Source organism: Rousettus aegyptiacus, unplaced genomic scaffold (assembly GCF_014176215.1).
Source record: "Rousettus aegyptiacus isolate mRouAeg1 unplaced genomic scaffold, mRouAeg1.p scaffold_m13_p_12, whole genome shotgun sequence".
Lineage (NCBI taxonomy): Eukaryota > Metazoa > Chordata > Mammalia > Chiroptera > Pteropodidae > Rousettus > Rousettus aegyptiacus.
The window spans coordinates 58,897,833-58,919,680 of NW_023416287.1; the positions used below are offsets into that span (position 1 = coordinate 58,897,833).

The window sequence follows — 21,848 nt, forward strand, 5'->3', positions numbered from 1 at the left end:
CGAAACAATAAACACTAAAACAAACAACCCATTAGAAAGGCGCTTCCCTCCACCTGTGGGGACTCGGCAGCAATATTTTGGCTCAAGTTTGGACTTAGGGATAAGCATGTAGACTAAAGATACCTTTAAACCTATCCAGGTCTTTATCATTTTCTTCTCTACTTTCCTAATCTAAAAATGTGCCCCACATGAAGGCTCAGGGGAAAAAAATATACAGTGCCAGAAAATAGCTTTAAAGGTAAAAATTTGGGCTTCAAATGCTTTTAGTTATTTTTTTAAAAGCAAACATCAGTTTTTGGTAAGACACAGATAAAATCACTTTGAGCTCCCTTTACCCCATCCTAAGAAAAAGCATTCTTAACTAAGAAAAGAAGAAAGTACAGGTTTCTTGGTAAAAATACTGCTAGTCCTAAAAAAAAAAAGGCAAGAACAAGGATATGGGTAGGAGTGAGGATTGAGACCGACTGAGTCTGAAATCCATCCTCCAGGTCTGTTTAGGAATTAGGACTGCTTTTAAAAAAAATAGCTTATTGTATAAAGCTTTGACTTCAGTATATGTCTCTGTATTCCACTGAAAGGAAACCAGTTAATTTGAACAATTTTCTTTATTTATGCTCACTTGAATACATGAAAGTAACCTTTTTTCCTTTACAAAGTTTTTCACCACCTAATCTTAAGTGCTGCTCTGTTCTCTGCCTTGACAGAAAGTTTGTGAGCACAGAAAGACAGTATTAAAAGGATCCCCTTTAATTTCTCATAATAGTTACAAATATAATATGATTGGAAATAGCAGTTTTTCAATTCAATCATGCACTTCAGCTCTTGCCTTGCCTATTAAAGAGTGGTGGGTGGCGGCCCAGGACATCTTAATACTAGAAAGTGCCAAGAATTGGTTTGGGTTATTCATCAATTTGTGATACAAGGCAAGTTTCAAGAGGGCAATAATATTTGTCTGTTTTGTACACGGATGCATGCCAAGTACCTAGAACAGTACATGGCTCATCGTTGGGAACTCAATAAATATTTATTAAATGTATAGGAAATATACACTTAGCTAGTCCTACATTTAAATTCATCGGAATAAAATGTAGAGATTAACACCAAAATACTACTTGTTATTTATCAATTGAGTTTCAAAAGGTTGTTCCATTTCCTTGTACATTAAACCCTACACATATGAGAAATTTGGACTAGCAAACTTAATTTATACTGCTTACCTATATTATTTTATGAAATGAGATTAAAATGCTCTGGGAAATAAAGCATTAACAAAGTAGTGGTCTTATTTGCCAGCTTTTCTCCAGTAAGACACTTATTAGTCAAAACTTATCCCTTATTTCAAGAGGAAAATGTCATTACATAATTTATACCTGAAAGACAACTGCCTTTTGTCCCATCAGAGAGAAGTATTTCTATCATACACCCAATGACCCATAGTTCATGTTTTAAACAGTTTTTATTAATTGTCATGTATTCTTATATTGCAAAGCCCCATTCTTTTAACTAATTGGTTAAATCAGATGTATGCAATTATTTCACTCTGCTTAAAATTTCTCTTGTTTGATATTAAATACCTACTATTAATGCCCTCACATCTGGGACTTCTGGCACTGGTGGAAGTACAGGTATATTTACCTTCGAGTACTGCACAAAAAAAAAAACACAAATTGGTAAAATTGAAGGAGGAGAATGCATGCAGCATAAACTAAATGTAATCTGCTTTAAAGTTAAATCTATCGGGAAAACGTCTTCAAGAACTGAGATGGTGCAATAGTCAATATTAATTCCACACAGCAATGGGCCAGTGACGCCAGTCATGCACTGGACATGGTTCTCATCAGGTAGGTTTTCATGTTACTGTGCTGAGTTTATAGCAAGGGTCAGGGCCGTTTCTTTCTTAAAAAAAAAAAAAAATTCTTCTTCTTGGCATAAAGCCACTAGTTATCTGAAGGAAAAAAGTCTTAATGCACTGTAAAGCTGTTTATTCTTGCTAGAAAGCATAGCTTGCTAATGCTGCTGCTTTTAAAACAAAACAAAAGATCCCCCCAAACCTGAATCAAACAAAAGAAATGGAATGAGGTTCACCCGCTTCTGTAAATGGTGTGGATCTCAAGAACAATGGGGTTTTAAGTACCCACAGGTTTAAGACAAGAAACTAGTTGGGCATTTCCAAAGCTAATGATCTTTTTAAGTAACTTATAGTACTGATGATTATTGCAAAGATGCAAAGATAAACTGTGGTGTTGGAATCCCGGTTCATCACAAAGCAAGAGTCACATCTGCAACAGGGTATGAGGGCATAAAAGGGGCCAAAATTTCTCAGATTTTATCCTCCTCTTCTACTTCATAGCAATACTAAGAAAATCACTAGCAGCGATGCAAAAATCACAATACTGTGCATTATTTGCAAATGACTCACATTTTATCGTTCTATTGGTGTGACCTTAGATGCTTGGCCTTGAAGAATAAAAAAAGGTAATGGCGCAATAAATGCAATAAGATATCTAAAAACAGTTTACTGGAAATGTGCTGTGAAACTTGAATTCTTCTAATCAAACGATGCCACCCCTTAGAGAAATTTTCCTGTGCATTATTAAAGTGATATACTGCAGTACTAGTTAGAGCTCCATAACCTTTAAATTGCCTGATTGTAATTAAGGCCACTAGTTTTATATAGGAAGGTTCAAGGAGGCTCAATTTAAGTTGGCTTAACTAGTGTGAATTTAATGTCATGCTGCCAGAAGGCAGAGGAGCGCTCTGGCCTGGCTGTTCCGTGGCATATGCAGCTGTGGGGTCATGAATTCTAAATTAAGCTCAGATTTAAAGAAACTACAGATATCAGGAAATAGCCAGGTTTGTGCAAGTACACATCCCCGTGTTTGCATATGTGCATCATTCATTCATTCATGTATTTATTATACTGCCAGTTTCCTAATCTGGGAATCTAAATACATCTAATTATTTATAGCACGGGTAGAAAAGGTTTATAGTTACTCTTAAGGGTATAATGATCACTTTCATTGAAAGGCGGGGCTTAAGGCTATGTCCAATCGCCACTAATGGTTTAAAATGAAATATATGTATAACAAAGTTATAAAGGCAAGGATGTTATTAAAAAAGAAATTCTAAGAAGGAAAATTTAGAATTAGGAATAAGAGAAAGTAAAGGGTATCATTTAGATAGGCCCCTAAATGGAATGCTGAGAATAATATATAAACTTCATTGAAAGGGTAGCAAATCAAGGACTGAACACAAAAGATATGAGAAAATGAAGACACTGAATGAGTAGACTAGAATAAGCAAAGGATAGCAGCAAAAGAAAATACTTAAGAATTTGACCCATGTTCAAAATTTTGCTGGATGTGAACTCAGAAGCATTCATCTCTAGATAGAATGCTGGCAATTTTCTGTAGCTCCAATGGCAATAATGATAAATGAATTTCTTTACAGCCAAGTGTCTCAAGCAGCCAACTAGTTACCACTATATAATTAATAACAATAAGCAATTAAGAGAACAGCAGGTTACAACTATAAGGTGTCAAAATATATTAGAAAGAAAACAAACTGCAACAACACACTTAAAAGAAAAATAAGCACACGGTATGTGAATGTACATAGAGTTTCTTCTTCCAGACTACATTTTGGCTAAAGCATTTATGCTTGAAGAAAAATAGAGGATGACATAAAACTACTATAAGGTGATTAGCATCCCTCCAAAAACAAAGCTCCCTATGCTGAGAGAAATCTGAAAAGGGATATGGGAAACGTGGTTGTGAAAGTCAGGAGAGTTGGCTGACCACCATTTGGCATTATCCTCTTACTAAGAAATATTCTAAATAAATACCTCACAAAACTGTATTTGTTGGCTCAAGTATTTTTAAAGATCCCAGAACATTGTGCTTTTTCATGTAAAATGGAGAAGTAATAAACTAGGAATGCATAGAAAAAAAAAAAAGAAAGAGTAATTGTATATTTGGCTAAATGTTGGGATATTAGATACAGGCTAGAAGGGACTTTGGAGAAAATCTAATTAATTCTGAGCTTGTTTAAAAGATGAGAAGGCTGAGACTCGAGATATTAACCGACATGCACACAATGAAAAGCGTTCTGGTTATGGCTAGTACCAGAACTCAGGGTCCTGAATTTATTACTCACTGTTTCACCAAACCATCGCTTAAAACCAAAGATTCCAGTCTATAGCCACGCCCTGCTGAACGTGCCAGAACTCTGTCTGATCTTGGAAGTTAAGCAGAGTTGGGCCTGGTTAGTACTTGGATGGGAGACCACCTACAAAGACCACGTGCTGTAGGTGTTTAAAAAAAGTTTCCTCTCTCCTAAGTACAACATTAAAGTTGTCGATTAAGTTACCATCTTTCTAGATCTCTTCCTGAAGTGCAAGGAGTTATTTACATTTCCATACTGCCTGGTCACTCCTTTGCTCCCTGACAGGACAAAGCCTGAATTCATTTTGATCCACTTCATCTCCTATATCCTAGGCAACTACTAGAAGAGTCTGTCTTGCCCATGTGAAAGCACTCCTCTCCCTTCAGGAAACTGAAGCCTGAGCTAATACATAGCACTTGTTGGTAATGGAAAGTGAAATTCCCCATATCTCCAGATTCTGTGCTGAGAACACCTTTCTCGGTAAAGCACTTTGGTCTGAGCTGTCAACCTGAAAGAAACACTCATGATTATATAACTTCTGACACAGAACGCATCCATGGCTGAATGCTGATGCTTTCTCTCAATGGCAATAACCCAATGATTTGGTTAAACTGTCAACTGAAACCCTGTGGAGAGTGGGCTTGAGCTCTCTTTTATGGAATTATAATTATTCAGAAATAAAGGCTGATTCCTGAATTCTATTCTACCTATAGTTAATTCTACTTCTTTAAGTGCCTGAATCATTCCCTGATATAGTACTAAATTGAGTTTTTGGGAAGAAACTGGAACTGTATGTATATTCCTAAGTGTGTGGCTTACTGAAAAGGTAGCTCCAAACTTATGTATGGAAAATAGGTTAGTTCAGTATGTTCCTAACCTACTTTTCTCTCTTGGGCATCATTCTGGATACACCAGCACATCTAGACACTCTATACTGAAGCCAAGATGTTACTGGCATACTAATGAATCATACTCATTTCTATTTTCTTCTGTCTGTTTCCTGTCAGTCAAGAGCAACATAAGTGAGAGTTATTATACAACTTCTGACATCTCTTGAGATGGGAAAAAAGGAGAGAAGGGGGAGAGAGAGAAAGAGAGGGAGGAAAGTAGGGGTGAAGAGAGAGAGGAAGAAAGGAAGGCCGGTCACGGGATACATATTATAACAAATAACAAAGATTTCTTTCTTATTTCTACTGAGCTTGGAAGTATAACGAAAAAGTAGATATTACTAGGTGTTTTGTTAGGTCAAAAACCAAAGATAAAGACTATGAAATGGGCCTAACGAAAACCATGTATTAGTTAATAAGTGAATCTGTTAAATGAAGAATAAAACATAATAATTAAAAATAGCTCTTTCTTAGACAGCAATTACTCGTATTACCTCCTGCAAAGCTATTAAATATTTCTAAGACTATAATGCCAAATTATAAAGATGCTTTGGGCACAATAAATTTTTAATCCCCTATCTTTACGACAATTTTTCTAAAACCCAAACCAACTCATTCAGATCTGTCAATATAAAAAGGCTGATAATTTCCTAACACAAAAGGAAATCTATTGGAAAAAAGTCACAAAAATATCTATCGATGGCTTTAAACATTTTATATATTGAAATGCTCTGCTTTGCACCTGCATGGTATGCGATGCAATTAGCATAGAATTCCTATGTTGTTTTAAACAATCTAAGTAGAAATATGACACAATTATAAAGTTTATATCCTTTCTAAAAAACGAATCATTTAAGCTCACTTATCAATTTCATTCTTGGTAAAGAAAAACATAACAGTACAGGGTAAAAGGTGACCTATGGTAATTTCTTGGCTTCCTACTTTTTCTTTGCTTCTGAAAAGCAGTAGCAATGTTTGGTTTCTTAAAGATAGAGATTAGCATTAGAGTTTTTATATTTGACAATCTGGAGAAAAGTAAATACTTTGTATAATTTTGTAGGAGCAACTGTTGGATAAACTAGGAGGCGAATAGTCTGATAGGAGCTAGCAACGAATGTTCTCCTTTCTCTGAATATTGGAGCAAAGACAGTTCAGAAATTAAAATGAGAGTGGGTCAATACAGATTATCATTTATGAATGTTTAGAAAGAAATAAAGTGCAGTAAATATGCTTAGCACATTTTCCACCAATCACAACAGACCATGCATAGATACTTATATTTAGAGAAAAATGACCAGTAACAAAATACATTTTCTTTTCTAGAACAGGAAGAGAAGTTCCCTTAATTAAATATTGCCTCAGCTACTTCAAAGAATTAAAAATAAAATAAAATAAAAATAAAATAAAATCTCAGAGAATTAGACACAGCTATCACTTATGGCAAGCACACGCTAGACTGGCATCTTGGTCCATCTTGTCTATCCTGAGCCTCCTTATGTTACCTAATGGCACTCACAATATAGGTGGACACCACCTCAAAAGAGAATAGAAAAATGCAATTAAGTGACATGCAGAGGATCTAGAATCTAGACATATCTCTTTTGAAATGAATATTGGAAATTCTGTCTTAAAGTGATAGCAAAGAAATTCCAAATCGAAGTAGTCACTGTGGCCTTAACTCACCCCATTAGGTCTACACATTACCTCATCCGCTGCAGAAGAGCATTCTTTGTGTTCAGGCCAACCTGACTTTTAAGCACAAGAGACTGAATGAAGTGTCTCTACAATTCAAATTCAGTCCTTCCTCTTTTATTGAAAGCCCACAAGAAGGAGGCTCTCTTATCATTGCTAAGACTATTACATTGGTACATTTTCCTCCCATTATTTCTACCTGAGGATGGTTATAAATATAACAATTCTTTATATTTATATACATTTTACAACTTTCAAAAATGTGTGCTGTGGGTTCATATACATCAATTCTCATTTAATCTGCTCCATAAATAGAGTGGGTCAGATAACCCAAATCCTAAGAAGAGACTGACCGATTTGCTCAAAGTTCTGTGAGTAGTTACTGATAGAGCTGGGCTCAAATCTTGGTGTATGCTCCAGATTATGGGGGTGGAGGGGGAGGGGATTAAATTTTAACATGGAACTGTTTTTAGTTAAATCATCTATGATAGTTTACTGGGTCTCTATGGCTCAGGAGGATACGAGATCACCCAGCAGCTTGTGTGGATAATGTGTGTTTAATTAAGGTAGTGAATCACACTAGGGAGAAAAATTAGAAAAATGTGATTTCAGCATGGACATTTCTGATTCTCTTAACGGTTTATTTTAGTGCCCTTTTAGGGTGTAAGGCCAAACATACGATGCTCTTTTTTATAGGTTATTATTTTCAAATTCATCAAGATTGAGTTCAAAAGTTGGCATTCAAACATCTGACTAACTCATGAAGAAATAGCATATTTCAATTTTGTGGGTATGGGTAAGAAAACTGATATGATTCATTTTATTAACTAAATCTGTTTTTAAAAACCCAAAAGGTCATTATTTTCAAACTGTGTGTAGCAAGGCAGAATCATTTGTTTTCCAACAAGTGGAACCAGTTACAAGGCTGTTTTTTCCTCCTCATGTGGAGAGGTTCTGAGTTAAATATAACTTACTGAGTTGATTTGGAAAATACCAAGAAAACCATACACTGTACAGCGCAAGTGACTGGAGTTAACAAAAACAAACAAACCCTCCCCAGCCCCCAGAAATGTAAATAAAAAGTTAGATTTCCCTGTACTGCATTTGATTGCATTAATTGATGTTTTTTTTTAAAAAAAAATCCGTTAAAAATAAAGACCAGCAGTAGCATTTTTCTTTCCTAAATCACAATAGCAGCACATTACAAACATTACCAAAAGGTCCCCTGGTACGATTGTAAAGTTCCACTCTGGCAGTAAAATGCATCTACTATGTGTTCTCCATTTTCCTCTCTACCCTCCCAAATATGTAAGAAAGCAGGTCACAAATGCAATTAAGTCTCCTTGCACATTGATTAAATATTAATTTCTGATGAATACTCAGAAATTGAATGGTCAGCCACTAAATCTCTTTTAATTTATCAAAAACAAAATTTATTCCAAAGTAAGGCTTGCAAATCTGATGGCCAGTGGGCCATTACTGAGTTCAGTTCTGTAATCTGTCATTTTTCCACTGCAACGAAAGTTGCTTCTTCAGTGGGAGGGAAATTCCTGATATAAGTGACATGTACTTGGTAGGCCTAGCATGGTAGCAAACATAGACCTTGATCAGAGGCTTAAATTGACTTACACTATAGTGGATAGAAGAGTATTTTATATCTATAAAAGTCATCATAGACGTTACTTGCAAGGCTTCTCTTCGCATGTACCATGGTGGGGCGGTTTTAAAAGCTTAGGCTTTGCAATCACTCATTGGTGGGTGGGATGCCCGGCCCTGCCACTCACAAACCACTTAATCTCACAGACGTTATTTCACCTTGTCTTAGCTGAACCATCTATCCAATGGGGCTACCAAGTACCTACATCGTAGGGATGAGAAGTGAGAGAACCCGTGCCAAGTGTCTAGCACAATGTCTGGCCTACAGTAAGCATTTTGTAAAGATCCGTTATTTTTATTAAGTGTGAAGCAAATGTTTGCTACATGTGTTGAAATACCTTATAGCAAATATTTTTACTCTTTAGTGTTCATTTATTGATTTCGTTCCTCAAAATTCCCCTCTCTCCCCTCTGTAAAGGAAAAAGAGAGAGGGAAACAAAAGCAGCAAAGGTTATGGGGCAGAGAGGATTACAGGGATCAGTATATGCAGATGCAAGAGAGAAAGGGGAGGTCACAGTTCCACAGAAGTTGCTTTCTCCCCTACGGTCAGTTTGTCAGCTGCCCCCAAAGCAGTTGTGGGCTGTAGGACCTGAGAGGAAGAACTGAGACAGTGGCTACAAGGGCAGAAACACTGAGACTGCTCAGTGGTTGGTGGGATTGGAAAAGTCAGCTCGGCCTCCAGGAATGGCTGGGCTTGCTCCTCGGGCCTTCCTGCTCGCAGATGTTGGCAGGGCTGTCGAGGGCAGTGGTCAGGCTCCTAGACATGTGGATTCTCTGGATAGATCTAGCAGAGACCTTTTAAACTGAACCCAGACATTTATGAGGAAATCTCATCATACGGTAATGATAAACTTTAAAACGAAACTCAGAAGATGTTAATGCTGTTAAATCATCCATTTTTGAAAAACCCTTTCTCCCAAGACATTGCCATAGCAATATTGGTTATTTTCCCTCTCCCTTTATCCTCCTCATTCCAAATGTGTTGGGGGGGGGAGGGGAGGAGACTAATATTTAGATAATTCATCAGTTTATTTGTTGGGATGACCCAGAAAATTCATACAGAAATGAAGAAGGGTACAGCCTGAATGGAAAAGAACTGTCATATCATTTGCTGTTCCTTAGGCCTGAGTCTCCAGCCAAATTAACACTCAGTTAATTTTTCCTCTGAATTCCTACCATTTATCACATTCTCCCTCCTGGCATAAATACATATCTTATTTCCCCTACAAGATACATTCCTTCTTGATTATCCTCCTTATCATTTACTAGGCCTGTTCTCAAGGCAATTGTGTTTTTCACTGTTGCTGAATGAATGAACAGAAGACAGGAGACCAGGAAGGAAGCGAGGGAATGTGGGAGGGAGGAAGGAGACAGACTTTGGAAGCTACTGTGTTGTAAGGGGTATTGAGTCCAGCCACAAACTGGGGGGGGGGCGGGGGGGCGGGGGGGGGGGACTATACGGTTGGTTCTTCTTTGTGTCCCAAACAATTCAACCTATAGCCAAAGAGAGCTTTTCAAATTCATACCTTTCTTCTATCAGTGATATGCCTCTTGCCTAGGTTTCTAACTTTTAATCAACTCAAAAGTTTAAAAAAAAAAAATGCAACTGTGTTTAGCCCTGTCCTCTATATTTCTATTTTAAAAATAATATTTTCCTTTTTTCTAGCAGGGCCTACTTACTGCCTGCTAGTGTTCCAGTCGACTTCATTTTCTCTTGACAAGCAGAAAAATGATGCCCAGGCCCTGTCCTGTACGTTATACATTTAGCTGCTACCATTTTCTAGGTATAAGCCCCTACTGAGTCCTCCCTACACATTTTTCTTTATTTTGCATTTTTAAGTCTCAACTAGAAAGAATGGGATCCAAAGAATGGCCTTAAGAAGTCCTTTCGATGCTGCACCCCACTTGTGCCACACTGTTCCTACCGACCTACGGGCACCCACAAGTTTCTTTCTTTAGCATGCCACCTCTAGAAATCAGAAAATATCAGAAGTTGCCGAGTTTGAGGACTAGTCTGATTTTTAAAACCCAATTAACTTATAACAGTTGCTAGGGATATAAATACATCTCAAAACTCCAGTATGAAATACCTGCACTGGGTATTTGCATTATACCAGTCTCTCAAGACCTTTACCTTCTTAACTGACTGCTCTGCTGACCAGCTGTTTTCAGTACAAGGGACACCCCTGGTCAGGTGGCGAACAATGAGTGGATAAGAAGGAGGCACACACACAGCACCCTGCGGGCCAAGGTGATACTCTCTCCCATTTTAAGGGGCCAAAGTGCCCATTCATTAGCTTCTGCCACTCTCACTTTCTGAGGGCCAGACTTGGGTCTTCTCATTAGTGCTGAATTCCCTGCTTCTAAGAAGGGCACAGATGTCAAGCGAGCCTTACCCAATATCTGGCTGATCAGATGCTGTTTACTTTCCTAAGCCCCAGGTTTTAGGGCATCTTGAGCCAAGGCTGTGGGATTCCTCTGCGGCCCTTCTCGTTGGGGGAAGTAATGGAATGCACAACAGGCCTGCAAATGGCCGCAGCCCACAGCCACACATCTGTGTTAGGCGAGGGCTGCTGTTTTCCACGGGAAGCTTCCCTGAAGGACAAAGGGTCCAGGCTGCTTCTCTGCAAACAAAATCTGCAGGAGTCTCTGGTCCCCTGAAACTACCAGGAATGCCTTGGCACATTCAGCCCAGGGCAAATGGCCCCGCTCTCTTGTCCTCTTCGGAAAACGTTCTTTGTATGGAAATAAATAAATAAATAAACAAGCACATGCATACGTATATGCATACATACATACAAATATGAAATGAATCTCTTTGATAATCTGGAGACATCATCTCGGCTCATGGATGAGGCAGTCGTTAGAGGCCTGTGACAAAGGGCCCGTTGGGTTTTCGCCTTACCTTTGATCTGCATTATGAAATGTTAATGTCCACCCCATTGTGCCCCTTCCAGAAACACATCCTTTCTGGGATGGCTTACTCCTGCCCACTGCAACTTCCACTCAGATTTCCCATGTATATTCAAGTGCTGACTTTGAGCTCATGCTCAAAGCACTGACAGTTTTAAACGGGGCTAGCTAAACTGCTAAGTAAAATGTATTGATGATAAAGAGCACAGCTGAGATTCAATTGTGGCAATTTAATAATAAACACACTCCTGCCCCACGCACCTTGACATCATGCTTCTACTTAATGTATGAAACTTAAGTCCAAGTGTTTTGTCTACAGGAGGTAATGCAGGGCAGGGGGAGTGTCCATAGAATCTATAATTTTGCGTTGATTAGGTAGGAAACAACCACAAGCACATATTTGATATCTCTATTAACAGCCTGTTCATGTCTAACTGCAAAACTTGGTTGCACTTCTTTCACCATCTTTGCCCAAGACAGACCAGTAAACACAATTCCTCTCTCTATAATTAGCCTTTTCTCTGAGGGCCCTGAAGTAAGTCTGCATGCCGTAGATTTAATATCCAGTGCTATATCCATATGTGCTGCCCTTGCCTGGTCCCAGAGCATATAAACTCCCCTATTAGCAGCCTTGACTGCTTAATTATGCAGATTTTTTTTGTACCCGCCTGCCTGTAAAATTACTGTGTCTAACCTTTTTTTTTTTTTTCTCTTTGCACCATGCTGGCCATTCTAATGAAATCGGCATAGGGGAAAGGGCCTGATTTGCAGTTATGGAGGCTGGATCGTACTGGCAATCTGTCCTTAGTGGGAGTTACAAAAGAAGTCAAATGCCTTCATCTGGTTCTACCCTATCATCCCCAAGGTGATTGAGTTCACTTCCCGATGCTTCCCAAGTTTTCCTCAGGCTGTCCAATCAGCACGTCCACCAGGGAGCCCAGCCTAGCTTGCAACAGTCTCTGTATCTAGTTACAGCCCCACCAGGGACAGTCAACCATCCACCCCCAAGCCTTCAGATGAAAACCTTTTCTAACAAGGCCGCCCAGCGCCAATGAAATAACACACATCTGCATATCCACTGGGTCCCATGTTTCTTGTGCTCATGGATTATGTATCTTGCAGCCTCTAATAAAGAAATGCAGTTCTTTGTTTAATGTTTATCTTGTGCTTGTTAAGCAAATGCTAATGTTGTATCAGAATGCTTTAGTGCTATTTGGGTTTTTGGTGATTTACTACAAGACAATCTGCTGTGAAGTAAATTTAGAGAAAGGGAGAAAAAGGGAAAAAATCATTCTGGTTGAAAGGGAGAAAAAGAAAAAGGTTTGACAGAAAAATCAAGGAAAAGGGAATGAGATAGTGTGGGGGGAATGAAGAAGTGTGAGTGCCCTCGAGAGACAGAGCAAAGCCTGAGACAGAGAAAGAGACAGCGGGATGGAGAGACCCACGTGCACATACACACAGACACGGGGGTCGGCGGGGTGCGGGGAGAGAGCAGGGCCTTATATCAGTGCCCTCGCCCCAGGCTGACATAACCCATTTTATCAGTGGACAGTATGAGACTGGAAGCTAGAGAATAAACCCAGTACAATTTCCAAAAGGGATGCGACGATAACTTACCTTTTAGTGATAAGGTAAACAGTGTCCTGAAGGGTAAACAGAAAACAAAAAAGTCTTTTTTGTTGTTGTTGTCTGCCTTTGTGCCCTGATGGTTAGCACTGTGCACTGTTATTCACAGACCACAGGGAAGCCCTAAATTTAATTGTTCATGCCTAGCTCTGCTAGAAATAGGCAAAAATAATCAGAACCTCCCCCTCCCAATTTCAGTGAGAGGTGGGGGTTGGTGGAACAGAAAGGGGGGTGGCAGCTTGAAAGCTGATGAATGAATGTCCTTTATTTATCCTTTGGCAAGATGGGATATGGATATCCACAGTGCAAACCTTTCCTGCCTGCTTTCCAGTGCCCACAATCCTGTTAGGAAAGAGGATGTCATTTTTATGCTGAGAAAGATCACACATTTCTACCCTCTTCACATTTTTGACAGGAGGGGCCAAAATGAAATTCTCCAAAAGTAAAACTGAGAGATCTTTATGTTTATAATTACAATTATAATTTGATGACAAATTGTGAAATTAATGAGACCTTAGATATTGTGTTTTATATTATACAAAGGCTAATTGATAAATAATGATCTTGCAATATATACAGATATCGAATCATTATGTTGTACATCTGAAAGTAATATATGTTATATGTCAATTACATCTCAGGAGAAGAGAAATAATGGAGAGAATAGAATGGTAAGTAGAATAAATAAGTATTTTGCTCAGGAAGTATACTTGTCACAAATCACAGTCTTTTCCTTTCTCTTCTGTCTGCATTTCACAAACTAAATCAATAAATTTCCAAAAGGATAAAAAAACTCTAAGTGGATAAATGAAAAGCAAACACCTACCATACGAATACACACTGTCAAGTGAAAATTACATCTGCACAGAAGAATGCCATGTTAGCTTTCTTCTTGGGTAAACATCTCTATCCTTAACACACTATAGAGGCTGAGGATAAATTTAGTTTTCATGATTAATACAATTAATTATAAGTGCTCTTTAAAAAAAATACTTCAGTGATGTCACAGGTTTCCATTAAAAGTGTTATCTACTTCTTCAGAAAATGTATATCTAATATACTTAACTTTTCTTTGCTGAAAACATTTTTTTAAATGTTTATTTTATTTTTCCTCTGAACATTATTTTCCTTAATTTGTTTCTTTCTCATGGTGCCCTATTAATATAAAAAGGCTGAACTCAAAGCCCTTTATGGGTCAATGGACGAGATTAGAATGGACAGGAAAGGCATTCATTTGCTCTGTGAATAAATGGAAATCTAAAGCCTGAAATCCTCCAAAGTACTGCCTCTAAAGTCACCTATGGCTCTCTGCAGAGAATGAAGCTTAATTACAACCAGTGGGCATGACTTGGGGATGTGACACTTGTTCTTCGGGGTCTGACCGGAAGGAATCAACTTCCTTCTATGATTTCATTTCGCTAAATAACATGCACGACAGACTTCATTTAGACTCAAAGCAAATCTTACTGCTGAATGGTCACTCTTCCCATTGTTTTATCTACTTGGTCCCCATTGGGGGCTATTATTAGAATTGGAATTTAATGTATCTCTTTTCCCCTTTAAATTTAACATAGGGTCAAAAAGACAGAAAAAAGGAAATCAATGGCACATTTCATTAGTTGGCTTTTATATCTATGGCAGGCCGTGAATCATGGGGCTTTGCTGTTCATAAAGTATCACAAAAGCTCTCCAAATAATAAATAAAAGCAAGATATGCATGTTTGAATCTGTCTTTTCAGTGAATTATAGGACATCCCGCTTTCTTATCATTAATTCACATTACATTCTTACAAGTAGCTCTGTTCTGTGTATTATACTCTTCATTACATACCTAAAAAAACAGAAGTACTGAAAAATTTCCCTCAATGATGAATATTTAATTCCAGATTTCCTGACTTCCCTAGAGAAGTGGATTTTGGAGGAGCTCAGTCTGCCTTAGACTAAACCTGGTGCCTGTGTAGCCACAGCTTGCTTGAGGGGGAGTCTGACTCCAGTAGGTTTTCAGAGAACTTCACCTACTTTCTTTGTCAAAGTAACCTCAGTGATGCTCTACCTGTCCTGGCCTAAATGTCCATCAATGTAGTATATTTTCAGAGATATGCATTTAGGATTTATGGTAAAAAGACCTAAAACTTGAATACAACCATATTTTCCTTCTGGTATTTTCAGTGACCAGATGACCCAGGGCAATGGGTGACTGTGGAGATGTGACACTGTGGTCTACTCCAGAGACACCAGAGCACTGTAGAGTCAGCTGCTAAAACTTTATAGTGCTCCATGGAAAAGAGAATGCTGTAGCAAAGACATCACCCAGAAGCGATGCTAAATGATCCTGGAGCCCTCTGAACTGCTGTTGGAACAGAATCCAGGGTGGGAATAAGATAGTGGGTTGCTTGGGGGAAGAGAGGGCTAGAATGAGAAAATGGGTTTCTTGGAGGGTGGCAGTTAGAATTAGAAAATGGGTTGCACAGAGTTTAAAAGAGATTTCAGTTGAGGAAACTTCTGGTAACTATTTTACTAAAAAAAAAAAAAAAAAAACACACACACAAAAAGCAACACTTGAAGCTCAATTTAGAATGATATTTAAAGTACATTAATACCTACATTCTCAGGTACCACCCTACACACAAATTTTCTAAAACTTGTGGGATAGGAATTCCATTTTGGATTGGCATAATAAGCTCCTACTAGATAAAAGTTCCTGTAGATACCAACTGTAAATTCTGGACAAACACAAACAAGCAAGCAAACAAAACAATTAACCTGAAGGTATTACCATGTAAATAAAAGCAGGCCGTCTGGAGAGAGTCAACACTTTAGAAGAAGGGAATAAATAACACAAGATGAATTTCCTGTCTTTCATAGATTTGAGCTTCACGTGGATGCAAATAGTCTAATAGAAAAACAGTATTTCTAGAAAGTTTTGAGTAAGTATGGTCACTAGAAAGTAAGGGGAAAATATTGGAAAGGAAAGAGCCTGGAGCAGGTGGAGAAAGCACAATCCTGTGTAAAACTCTGCCCAAATCTCTGGATGACTTCTAACCATGCAAGTGCTAACTGCAAGCAGCCAAATTAAATATTAAAAACAAAGAAAAAATGAACTGACACTTGAGCTGCAGTCCAAGAGGCAAAGTTTGCAGTTTGAAGATAGTCAAGTTATTTGCCTCTTAAAACCCAAAATGTCAGCCTTCTTTGAAGGAATATAATAGAATCCAAACTATCTAAAACATAATATTCACTATATCTAAGATACAAATCAAAATTACTAGACATACAGAGACAATGTAAAATGTGATCCATTTTCAAGGGAAAAGACAATCAATTCAGATGTTAGAATTAGTATCCATGGATTTTAAAGAAGCCATTGCAACTATGCTCAATGACATTAAGGAAAATATGAATAAAAACACAAGAAAACATGGCAGAAGAAAAGAATATTAAAATGGAAATTCAAAATCTGAAAATTATAATTTATTAAATAAAACAATAACTGTATGGGCTTAAAACAATAATGGAAAAAGGCAATGAATGTGAAAGAGAACAATGGAAATAATTCATTCTGAAGAATAAAGACTAAAATATTGAAAGAAATGAACACAGCCTCAAGAACTTATAGGACAATATCAACACATGGGGTAATTGTGGTGCCAAGGAGAGAATCAAGAGAATGACAAGATATAACAGTTTAAGAAATAATGGGTTAATATTCCCCAAATAGAGTAAAAGACACAACTCTACAGGTTCAAGAAGCTTAGCAAACTCCAAGCAGAAGTATAAGAAAACCCTATAATTATACTCTTGAAAGCCAAGATAAAGGAAAATCCCAAAAGCACCAACGAAACAACAAAACCCCACAAAAATACACTACACAGTGGAAAACAATGACATGAATGCCCTCTGACCTCTCACTAGAAACAATAGAGTCCAGAAGGGAGTGGGCCACAACTTTCAGGGGCCAAAGAAAACATAAACAGTCAACCTATGATTATATACCTAAAAAATATATCCTTCAAGAAGGAAGGTGAAATAAAAATAACTCTGCGTAAAGAACACAGAATTTGCTGATAGCTGAACTGAACTACAAGAAGCACTTCTTCAGGCTGAAGGGAAATTATACCAGATAAAAAAAATTAGATCTTCAGAAAGAATGAAGAGCCAGAGAAATGGTAAATACCTGGTAAACATGCACACACAAAATTTTCCTTTTAATTTCTTTAACATACATGTGATTATTTAAAGAAAAATTATAACACTGTCTTGTAGGGTTTATTATATATATAGATAGATATAATGCATATGAAATCTATATCATAGATGGAGTTACACAATTACAAAGATTCTACATTTTATATAAAGTGATAAGATATTAACTCTAGGTAAACTGAAAAGTTAAGGATGCATAGCGTAATCCCTAGAACGATCACTAAAATAATAAAGCGAAGAGGCATAACTAAAAAGCCTATAGATAAATTATGGTGGAATTCTAAACTATACTTAAATAATCCACAAGAAAGTAGGAATGGAAGAAAAGAAAATTCAAAGAAAAGAGAGCGCAATCAGCAAACAATTAAGAAATGATAGGCCTGAACCCAACCATATTTATAATTACATTAAATTATAATGGACTGAACACTAAAGGCAGAGATTGTCAGAATTAATAAAAAGTAAGCTCCAACTAGATGCTGTCTACAAGAAATGCACTTTAAATATGAAGACTGAGAGGTTGAAAGTAAAAGGGTGGAAAGAATACATAATATCTATAGGACAAACACAAGAATGTTATAGGGGCTATGTTGATACAGTTTTTAAGACAGTAGTGCCAGAGATAAAAAAAAAAAAAAGTATATTTCATAATGAAAAATGGGTAATTGATCAGGAGGATATAATAGCCATAAATGTCCATGCAGTTAAAAAGAGCTTTAGAATACGTAAAGCAAAAACTGATAGCATTTAAGAAAAAAAAACAGACAATATTACAATCATAAATGGATATTTGAACACCTCTCTTCGCAACTGATAGAATGAGTATATTTCCCATCACTTAGAAACATAAACCATCTGAACAACACTATCTACCACCTTGACCTAATTAATAGTTATAGAACATTATACTCAACATCTGCAGCACACACATTGTTTTCAAGTGCACATGATACATTCACCAAGATTGACCATATGTTCATCTATAGAACAAGTGTCAATAAACTTAACAGAATTGAAATGATACAGAGCATGCTACCTAATCACAATGGAATTAAATTAGAAATAAATAACAATTGATATCTAGGAAAAGTTCAAATATTTGGAAATTTAAATCAAATTTCTAAATAATCCATGGATCAAAGAAATCACAAGGGAAATCAGAATATATTTTGAAGTAAAGGTTACTGAAAATACAATATTTCAAAGCTGTGAAATGCAGCTATAGAATTCTTAGAAGGAAATTTATAGATAAAAATGCTTATGTTAGAAAGGAAAAAAGTCTAAAACTAATGACTTAAATTTTACCTTAACAACTTAGAAAAAGGAGATCAAATTAAACTTAAGTCAGCATTAGGAAGGAAAAAATAAAGACTAGAAATCAGTTAAATAGAAAACAAATCATAGGGCAAATGAATAAACTTGTAAGTCAATTCTTTGAGAAGATCAGCAGAATTGATAAACTTATACAGACTGATAAAGAAGAAAAGAGGCTATAAGTGACCAATATAAGGAATCAGAGATTATCACCTTGATTCCATAGATATTTAAAAGACAATAAGGTTAGTTTGTTCTAAGTGGAGGCCCAGGGGAGGGAGGGAGCAATTGGGGGGGGGGGAGGGTCGTTTTATGAACATTATAGATGTCTAACCAATGTACTGTATACTTGAAACTAATTTAAATTAATAAATTTATTTTAAAAAGACAATCAGGGAATATTATAAACCTTATGCCAACAAAGTTGACACAATGTTTAACAGAAAATTTGAACAACCTTTTATCTATTAAAGAAATTTAATTTATCATGAAAGGAAGGAAGGAGGGAGGAAGGGAAGAAAGGAAGAAAAACAACTAACTCCAGGCTCACATGGTTCCACTGGTGAATTCTAACAAGCATTTATGGGGAAAAAAATTCTCAAACTCTTTCAGAAAATCTTTTATAAGGTCAGAATAACTCTAATATCATAACCTGAAAAATATCTTATAAAATTTGTAAGGGTTGCCTACATCCAGAATGGATTCATTCAGCCATGTTAATGTACTAAAAGTGACAATGATGGGTAAAAAAATAAGTAAAGAAAACTAACTATACTATTTTCTGTTTTTTTGTTTTTAATTCTTACTTCTATATCTATTTAATAATAAATAGATTGACCTCTTTAGAACTGAAAACTGATCCGTGTACAAACACCTTGAACTCTCTTCTCACTTTCGGAGAAGTTTCTCCTCATTAAGCAGGTATTTTTCCCTCTGGTCCGCAGTGAGATGCTAGGGGTGCAGATGGGGCAGGATACATAGCACAGACCCGTTGTTATTCAAGGAGGTGGTAAGAAACCTGATTCTGGTCACAGGTCACCTATGCACTCAAGTCTGCCTTCGTCGGTAATAAAATTTCATTCATCTTTTGATGAAAAACTATTTGGAGAAAAACCCAGAGGAAAAAAACATTTATATACACACATATGTCATTTTTCTAAATTTGTTCTTGCTTACCCTCCAAAAAGGAAAATATGGTAAAAGAGAAGAAGGAAAGTTTTAAACATTTTTAGAAAGGCGAAATATGTTCATGTGGATGATTTGAAAGTAGAAAGCAAAGAGTACAGTGATCACTCTCGCTTTCCATTGTGGGAGGGGCAGTGGGGGAAGAGGGGTGAGACTGAAAGTTTTAGAGGACACGAATATTTCAAGAAGCTCTACTAAGAAAGCAGAAAAAGCGTTCATGCAAAGTTCAGAATATAGATGCTGTAAAGAATGGAGGAGCTTATAACTAAAATGTCAGTATGATAGAAATTCCCGAGTTCTTCCACTAGCCATCCCAAGATCTGGGTTGGGCTGATGCTACAGAAATATCTTATGGTGAAGATCAACGGAACTGAGATCTTGCTTTGTGACCTTTCTCCCCCAGTTACAGAACTTTGTCTTCCTATTATAACTCTCAAAGTGGTGGTCAATGAGCATTTAATTAGCAATTGTTCTGGTCATGGTAGAATAAAAGAACCAGATTTATTCTCCCATCTGAAACAACTAAGAAAAGATGGACAAAATATATGAAATACCATTTTTGAGACAGTGGACATGAGACAGTACAGGACAGTGATCTCTGAGGGAGGGAAAACACATGTGGGAGCCACAAATTGCCCAGCTTACTGTTTCGAGAGTTTCCAACTACAGTGTAGGGAGGGAAAACCCAGGGTGAACATGGAAATCCTTCTGAGCTAGCAGCCCAGGGAGGATAAGCTATAATTCCTAAAGCAGAGTTCCAGAGAGGAGAGAACTATTTAGAGAGAGGACTGAGGATCTGTGGAGGGTCCTTAAGCTAAGTCTTAAGCTGAGCACTGATCAGTGTATGCATGTGAAGAAGCTACCTGAAGCCAGGGAAAACCTCTCCTGACAGGAGGAGAGATAAACCTTCCCACAGCTCAACCAAGGTTGCGTTCTCGCAAGTCAGAGCACAAAACCTCGACTGCAGTATCTTCATTGAGTTAACTATTCAGAAATGTATTGCCTCAGTAGTGAGGAAAAACAGCCCTAAATCAAAGGTTGCTCTGGTACCCTAAACACATAAAAATAATAAATAAATAAAAGCAAGCCTCGAAAAAAATCAAATTAGTATCAAGTAACTTAAATGCTTCCCAGAACAAAGCTCAAGAATATTTGTATAAATACAAAAATATCTAGCATCTAAACAAAATAAAATTCACAATACATGGAATTCAATAAAAAAATTACTAAGCATGCAGGAAAATGCAATGTATAAGGCAAAGGCAAAAGTCAATTAATGGAACAGACATAGATATGTCACAGATAATAAAATTAGCAGAGAAGGACACTTAAAAAGTTATCATAACTGTATTTCATGTATTCAAGAGGTGGAAGAAATATAGAACATACTCAATAGAGACATGAAAGACATAAAAGGACTTGTATTAAACTTTAAGAGATAAAAAATTGACTGGGTGGATTTAACATAGGATTAGACATCACAGAAGAAAAGATTAGTGAATTTAAAGTCGCAGGAATAAAAGCTATCAAAAATGAAACACATAAAGAAAAGGAGCTGAAAAAAAATGACCAAAGCATTAGTGAGCTGTGGCACAACTCCAAAAATTATATGTTTATAATTGGAATCCCTGAAGGTGGGATACAGAAAGTATTTGAAAAATAGATCATTTCTGACTGACAGACTGTTATGGCCACTCAGGTTATTCAAATGTGTTATAATTCTATATATTTTCATGGCTTTAAGTATATACTATTTTCTGAATATGGTTACTAAAAATATATTATACCCAGAAATGTCTAATATTTAAGAACAGACCCACATTTAAAATCTGGAATCATGTATATTCTACCAAACAGATAAGTGGTTTTTAGAATATATTCAAGAGGCAAAATGAAGTTCTACTGTAAATTTATCTCCTAATTTTTGTGGATTTAAATGTTGATGCATCACTGATGAAGAAGTTAAAATATTTCTCACACAAAGAAGGATCTCTCCCTCTGACTGGAATGAAAACAGCTTGTGAAAGTGAAGAAAAGAAAGAAATTTTGGTCATGGCTTACAGAGAAAAATCAGCAAATTGTAGAATGAGTGATATTATCAGAGAGAATGAAAATAGAAAGTTTTAGATCACAGTGAAAAAAAGGAAGAAAAAAATCAGGAAAAATATATCAAATCGTTATATTGTACCCAAACTTATAGAATGTTAT

General features: G+C 36.8%; 1 protein-coding gene across 4 annotated transcripts in view; it reads right to left on the reverse strand.

Moving 5' to 3' along the window:
- The window catches only part of ZNF521 (zinc finger protein 521), a 263,268-nt gene that overhangs the window by 35,792 nt on the left and 205,628 nt on the right, over nt 1-21,848 (reverse strand). For 2 of the 4 annotated variants that reach the window (XM_016120335.2, XM_016120171.2), the window contains one exon: nt 1,579-1,644. The exons of the other annotated variants lie outside the window; for them this stretch is intronic. In XM_016120335.2, coding sequence (XP_015975821.1) covers nt 1,579-1,644 — 66 coding nt within the window. The remainder of the gene's footprint in view (nt 1-1,578; nt 1,645-21,848) is intronic. 4 annotated transcript variants of the gene reach the window in all.